This window comes from Bos grunniens, chromosome 1 (assembly GCF_055505025.1).
Source record: "Bos grunniens cultivar Pamir isolate PY7600 chromosome 1, Bosgru_T2T1.0, whole genome shotgun sequence".
NCBI classification, from domain to species: domain Eukaryota; kingdom Metazoa; phylum Chordata; class Mammalia; order Artiodactyla; family Bovidae; genus Bos; species Bos grunniens.
This window is the reverse complement of record NC_141165.1, coordinates 87,809,020-87,816,432: the sequence shown is the minus strand read 5'-3', so window position 1 is coordinate 87,816,432 and position 7,413 is coordinate 87,809,020. Positions and strand designations below refer to the sequence as shown.

The 7,413-nt window shown below is 47.1% G+C and overlaps 1 protein-coding gene across 3 annotated transcripts in view; it reads right to left on the bottom strand.

Annotated features, from left to right (window-relative positions):
- Nucleotides 1–5,728: 5,728 nt before the first annotated feature.
- SLC12A8 (solute carrier family 12 member 8) overlaps nucleotides 5,729–7,413 on the bottom strand; it is a 144,361-nt gene continuing 142,676 nt past the window's right edge. For 2 of the 3 annotated variants that reach the window (XM_086402042.1, XM_086402052.1), the window contains one exon: nucleotides 5,729–6,261. In XM_086402042.1, coding sequence (XP_086258168.1) covers nucleotides 6,099–6,261 — 163 coding nt within the window. In that variant the 3' untranslated portion in view covers nucleotides 5,729–6,098. The remainder of the gene's footprint in view (nucleotides 6,262–7,413) is intronic. The other variant, XM_086402061.1, reaches the window with a different exon arrangement.

Below are 7,413 nucleotides of genomic sequence, written 5' to 3'. Positions count from 1 at the left end.
CAATTAAATTAATGATCTCGAGATGGGGAGGTAGTGCTAAATTATCCGGGTGGGCCTATCTAATTAAACGTGTCCTTAAAAGCCGAAGAGGCAGGCAGGAGAGTTAGAGAAGATGTGATGGCAGAAGCAGAGGAGGAAGTAAATGGGCTTGCCGACTGCTGGCTTTGAAGCCTCCAGAGGCTGGAAAAAGTGAGGAAAGAAATTCTCCCCTACATCCTGCAGAAGGAACCCAGCCCTGCTGATGTCTTGATTTTAGGCCCGTGGGACCCATTTCACACTTTTGACCTCTAGAACTGTAGGAGAGTACTTCTGTACTGCCGTAAGCCACTGTTCATGGTGATTTGTTACAGTGGCAACAGGAAAGTAATACATCAGGACTGAGTGCTCTAATTATTTTGCTCCTATCTCCACTGGCCCCCTCCACCCCCACTACCCACACCCACGAGGCACTGGGACAGCTGGTCCTCGGCATGGTGGGAGGGGTGGGGGCTAGTGAACCTCCAGTGACCGGTCCTGCCCCTGCAAAGTTCCGGACTGGTTCCTCAGCCCCTCCTCCCACACGCTCTGATCTCAGGGCGGATGCCCCCCACTGGCCCTTTCTTCCCTCCCCCATAGGAGAGCAGAAACAGAAACCATGTCTGAAGCCGGGTGGCTCCAGAGCCTGGAGCACGCTCACTGGATTCTCACAAGGATCTTCTGGAAAAGCCCGAGCAATGCTGAGGGTGGATTTTTATCATCACTCTTAGACTTCCCTCCTCATTCCTCAGCAAAGAGTAGTACAAACCCCTTCTGGCCCCAGCCCTTGCTTGCCTTTTCAGGACTCCCCCTGCCGTGCACTGCCTCACTCCAACATTCTGGAAGCCCTCAATTACCCTTCAGTCCCATACGCCTTTGATCACACTGACCTCTCTATTGAAAATGTCCTGCCCCTCCTCTCTGCCCATGAAGTGCTTGAATGAGGTAAGATATCTCCTCCTCCAGGGAGACCTCCCTGACTACTGTCAGAGTGGCTGAGAGCTCCTTGGTCTACTCACAGATCCTGTGTCTGCCTCTATCACTGCTCTCACTACTACTGGGATCCCTTTAGCTTTCCTCTCTTTCCTTCTCCATGGGGAAGACGAAGCTACCAGCCAAGCTCCCACCAGCAGAAGCAGAAGGAACACTCTGCCCCTCGCCCCTTACCAGCCCATCAGTCAGTCTTAGCTCCTCCCCATGGGAGGGGGAACACCAGTCTGATTGGTCCACGCTGGGGCCACAGTTCATGAGCAGGCAGGCCCTGGAGTTGAAAGGTAGTAGGTGATCACTTTATGACCTCTGTCCATGTGTTATTGGGAATGAGGCCAGCTGGTCATTCTCTGCCTTGATTCCAGCCCCTCATCCAAGGGTCTGGGAGAAGCAGATTCTTAGATTCAAGAGGAAGAAAGTTACACATTACAGGTCTTGCTTCAGCCTTCTGGTATCAGCTACACCATACCAGCATGGTGCTTTCCATCCTTAATATACTCCCTCAATCAGAAACCAGGAGGGAAGGCAGGATGATGAAATCCTGAACCTCAGACCTCTGCACTGACTTAGAATCATTTGTGCACGATGCTCTCTATTGATTACGTAGGTCAGAGAACTTATTAGCATGATTCCCAGAGATAGCTGAGAAAATGACCCCTGTCCTGGTTCCCAGTCCTGAGTTCAAGAATCTTCTAGAACTGGGCAGTATTCACCTTGAAAGTTTGACAGTGGTGACTGAGGAGTTAGTTCATTTCTGCCTAAATGGCCTGTGATCATATTTTTACATTATAAAGCTCCGAGATTGGTTACTCAACTCAGGTGAGGTGGTCTCAGGCATGTGTACAACTGCTTCAGTCATGCAGGGGTGGGTAGATGGGTAGACCAATGGGTGGGTCAGTGGGTGGGAGGATGGTTGAGTGAATGGAGGGATCAGTGGATGAATGAGTAGATGGTTAAATGGATGGGTGGATGGATGGATCATTAGAGGGATAAATTGAAAGAAAGTGTGGCCTGAAGGGATGCATTTATGGTCCCAGATCTAATATGATCCTCATTCATTCAGATGTTTTCCCCTACAACTTGGCACTCCTTGATTAAGATCTTGAGTCTAGGAATCTGACCCTTTGCCTTTTTAAGAAAATGTTGCTAGTCTCACTGCCATATATCCTGACTGTGCTGTCATTTTTAGCATTCTTTATACAAGCAAACTCTTCTAAATGATCCAATGTCATTTGCCTCACCTCTCTGACAACTTGAACTTACTGCTGACCTCTGTCATACACAGATAGTACATGGTACCTCTTATATGCCACCTCAGATTCTCTCTGATCCACCTGATTCTGGGGCTATGGCTGGTCCATCTTGGCCACAGCCACAGCAAGAAGTTATGCTGGACTCCAGTCAAGTCCGTGTGCACAGACCCAACAGTGCCTCGTGCCCATGGGGTAGCCGCTTGCTGCAGAAACGAGATACTCACACAAGTTGAAATCACAAGTGCAGGAGGCGGGGTTAATGCCCCTCCCAGCTACCCTTTGACTGTGGGGAACAGCAACCAGTGGAAATTCTCATCCTTTCCTCCCTCTGCAAGGTGGTCACAAGACAGGTGTTCCTACCGTCTCTCAGAAGAGTCCTCAGAGACTAAGTGCTCCACTGCACATGATGCTGCTGCTGCTGCTAAGTCACTTCAGTTGTGTCCGACTCTGTGCAACCCCATAGGCGGCAGCCCACCAGGCTCTGCCATCCCTGGGATTCTCCAGGCAAGAACACTGGAGTGGGTCGCCATTTCCTTCTCCAACGCATGAAAGTGAAAGGTGAAAGTGAAGTCGCTCAGTCACGTCCGACTCTTAGCGACCCCATGGACTGAAGCCCACCAGGCTCCTCCGTCCGTGGGATTTTCCAAGCAAGAGTGCTGGAGTGGGGTACTGTTGCCTTCTCCGGCACATGATGCTGAAGGAATGAGAGAAAAGAAGAGGGTGGGCCTGGTGAGAAGGCATGATGTTGGGTTAGTGGCCCTTTGGCACATGACCCAACGTCATGCCTTCTCACCTGGTCCACCCTCTTCTTTTCTCTCATTCCTTCCCTGGATGTACCCCTCACCCCCACCCCCACCCCCGCCAATAAAGCAATAACACATAGACTTCTGCTTTCTGGGGAGTTCAGCCTAAGAATCCATCACTCCATTACTGCTTTACTGATTACTATTTATACAATATAGTTTTGTTTAAATACAAGATATCTGGATCTAATTAGAGATTCCAGTGTTGAGTGTCTGCCTCCCACACTAGACTGTGTGAGCGACTCCTTTCAGTAACCCCAACACCGAGCAGAATGCTGGAATTCTCTAGCACACCCATTCTTCTTTCACTCTTTTCCATAAAATCAATCATCTGGGGAAGTTCTCATCTTGGATACCTGAATCTTCTGCTGTGTATGGTTTCCAAACCCAGGACCATCTCTATCAGAGGGGATACTCTTCTGGCTTGTTATGCAGAATTCAAAAAAGCCAAGGGCAGAATCACTAAAGCCTTCTGTGACCAGCTGAAAAACAGTGCCCCCAAAGAGGGCACCCCCATCCCCTCCCGTTACTGTGACTGTGTCCTCATTTGCCAAGGCCTTTGCAGGCTCGAGATGAGGAGATCAACCCACTAAATGCAATCACGTGTCTCCTTATAAGAGGGAGGCAGAAGCCCAAGTTGTGTGCACACAGGGGAAGGCAAAGTGGTCACATGGAAAGAGATTAGAAGATACTGTCTTAAACATGGGAATGATGTGACCATGAGTCAAAGAATGCCAGCGGCCTCCAGAAGCTGGATGGGCCGGGACCAGACTCTCCCTGAGAGCCTCTGGGGGAGCGCAGTCCTGCTGCCGCCCTGTTTTCAGCTCAGCAATGCTGATTTGGGACATCTGGTCTCCAGAACAGGGAGAGAATACATTTCTGTTGATTTAAGCAACTCAGTTTGTGTAATTTGTTACAGCAGCCACAGGAATCTAGTGCCGCTTCATCTTTAAAAGGGCCCTCAGAGACACCAGTTCAGCCCTTTATGAATACGTTGTCTTCCATGCTTTCCCATATACCTACAGTTCAGTTCAGTCGCTCAGTCAACTCAGCATTTATTTTCTTTCCATTGTTTCTAATGATGTTTGGAAGTCTGGTATTTAACCCCAAAGGTGCAAAAACAGTAATTATAAACTAGATGTCACTGTGAAGTTACCATAAACTAGACCTCACTTTTTAGGGGAGAATGTTGAGACCTAATGGCCCCTCATCATGACATCCCTGCCCTCACTTGCTTTAAGCCTATTTCATCCAACTGGTCAGTTTTTCTCAAAATGGGGTCCAAGGGTCACCTGTGTTGAATCACCTGAGGCACTCATTAAAAATATAAAGTCCAGTACTGACCCCAAAGCTCACCTCTAGGACTGAGCTGCAGAAATCTGCACTTTTAACAAACCTCTCTGGTTTCTTAGCGCACTGACTTCGAGAAACTCTACTACAGAAGAAGGGCTTCCCAGGTGGTGCTAATGATAAAGAGCCTGCCAGCCAATGCAGGAGACCTAAGAGATACAGATTCAATCCCTGGGTTGGGAAGATCCCCTGGAGGATTGTATGGCAACCCACTCCAGTAATCTTGCCTGGAGAATCCCATGGACAGAGGAGCCTGGTGGGCTACAGTCCATGGGGTCGCAAAGAGTTGGACACAATTGAAGTGACTTAGCACCCATGCATGCACTACAGAAGAAAGAAGTCAGAATGACCCAACAGTATGTCCCTTCATAGTTCAGTGGTGACACCACCAATTCTGGGCCAGGACTGACTTCACGCAGGAACAGCCCCTGCCAGGGCCCCTAGACTGGATGCCTGTGATGAATGCCACACTAGAAAAAGTGAGTTGTGAAAGCATTAGTTACTCAGTCATGTCCGACTCTTTGCGACCTCATGGACTGTAGCCCACCAAGCTCCTCTGGCCATAGAATTCTCCAGGCAAGAATACCAGAATGGGTAGCCATTTCCTTCTCCAGGGGATCTTCCCAACCCAGGGATCAAACCCGGGTCTCCTGCATTGCAGGCAGATTCTTTATCATCTGAGTCACCAGGAATGCCACACTAAGGAACCAAAATAGTCGTGTCCCCTCGTGTGTTCATACTGCAAAACAGCTGCAGAGGTGTCTGGAGTGTGGGGCGCCACACATGCTTTTGAGAACGTGAGTCACCATTAAGTAATTCTTGGTAATTTAACTTTTTAATTAAAAAGACCTTCACTAAACAATAATAGCTTACAAATGCATGTCCCCTTTGATCTTGCAATTCCACTTTTGGGAGTTTATCCTACAGATATTCATTATGCTTGTACATATGAACATGATTATTCCCTGCAGAACTGACTGTAATAGCAAAAGACTGGAAACAATCCAAATGCCATCACTGTAGAACTGATGAAATAAATTATAGCACATTCATACAATGAAAAATAATGAGGAAACTGCATGTGTATTGATATGGAAATGTCTCCAAGATAGATCGTTAGGGGAAAGGCAAGGTGCAGAGCACATGTATAATATGCTACCTTTTGTGGATGAAAAGGGAGCAATAAAACACCACACTCCTATTTGCTTCTCTATTCATAACGAAACTCAGGTAGTATACCTGAGAACAGTGGTTATCTCTGAGATGGGAACTGAGCAGATGAGAAACAAGAATGGGAGGGAGACTTTTCACTGTATATATGATTTCACTTTGGGGTTTGGAACCATGTAAACATATTATTTATTCAAGGAATAAATAATAAAGCTTAAAATAATCATTTATTGTGGCCCTTAGAACAAGCAATCTGGCCTGGTTCTCCACACCTGCAAGTCTTGGTGTCCATGTGGCACTCTTCTGACTGGACGCGTGTTGCAGGGGCCATGGCCACTGCAGTGGGTACCTGGTCGACGTGGTGCTCCAGACCAGAATGCTCATTTCCATTGTCCAAAACGGCAGGGGGAGGACAGGTCTTTGAGTTTCTTACCGAGGAGAACCAGCTCCACAGAGGTTCTGGGATTTGGGTCCACTGCACCCTGGACAGCTCCAAAAGGGGAGGGTTCTGGGCTGCCTAGTACTGAGGCATCAGCTCTTCCCGGCTCACTAGGGAGGAGTGGTGGTAGCGATCCCGAGTGGCGAAGTCTGCGTTCTCCTGGGTGAGCTGAGTCATCTCCATGTCAACCCTAGTCAGAGACGGTGCCAAAATGATCTGCTCTTGGGGGTATCGCAAGCTCCTTTGGTGAGAGAAACACGGAGGGCAGTCAGAAGGAAAGACCACAGTACTAACCACTGGCAGTCAGTCTTCACTAGGAGAGAGAAATGATTTGCAAAAACACCATTGTGCCTATTACTTAATATGTATTAAACAACAGAACTGTTGAAAGCTCTATGTACAACGCTTCATGAATCCAAAGTATTAGAAATAAGTATCAAATAAAGAATGATATTTACCTTCCTTAGCAGAAATGTATAAAACTATAAAAATAATCTTCCAAATGTTGTGGTGTTGGGGCTCTATAGCTTTACTTTGCCTTTTTGTCAAATGAAATAATGGAATGGAGAGGCTGGAGAGTGGAAGCAAATAAAAAAGAAAAACCTTCTCTTTAGTTCACCAGAAAGAAAGATGAATGAGGAACAGCCAAGGTTTACAGAGTAAGCAGTTATGCAGTAAAGCATAAAAGCTTTGGCACCAAGCTGGCCTGCAGGCAAAAGGTGAGCTCCAGTGTCACCGAAAGGTCCACATAGAGTTGGAGTTGGGAGAAACTGGTAGAGAAAAATGTTAGGGATACATGAGGAAAGTGCTGGCAGCAGAAAGACGAGTCTGGCAGACAGGATATCCAAAGAAGACAGTCACAGCTCTGTCACCAGTTAGCCTGGCGGCCTCAGGCGAACCTCCTCACCTCCTTCCGCTTCTATTTCCTCACCTTCTCAACCCCCTTCTAGCTGCTGCAGTATGTCAGGTCCTGAAATCACCTTAGGCATAGATTTCCTCTTAAATCTTTACTTTGTGGGTAGTTATGTTGAATTGTCTAAATAAGGAGTATATTCGATAGTTGTTTTAAAAAAATGGTAGAAACCTTGTTATAAATCTGTGGAACTTAAGCAGAAAGCTTCACTGACTAGAAAAACATGCTGTTATAGGAGTTCAGATCACACGACTAAGGCTTTGCAGCCACTTGATGAGAACATATCTAAATTAGAGGGGTTGGGCTTTCTGAGAAATGAACTAACTTCTATAAAGGTTGAATGCGCAAGAAGTAAGGTTAGGAAGTGACAGAAATGCCATACCAGTCAACGTGTGTTTAAGGTCAAACCATAATATTTTTCTGAGTTCAGGGAAATAATACACTTCACTTTCTAGTCTAGAACGGCCTACAAGTTCTCAC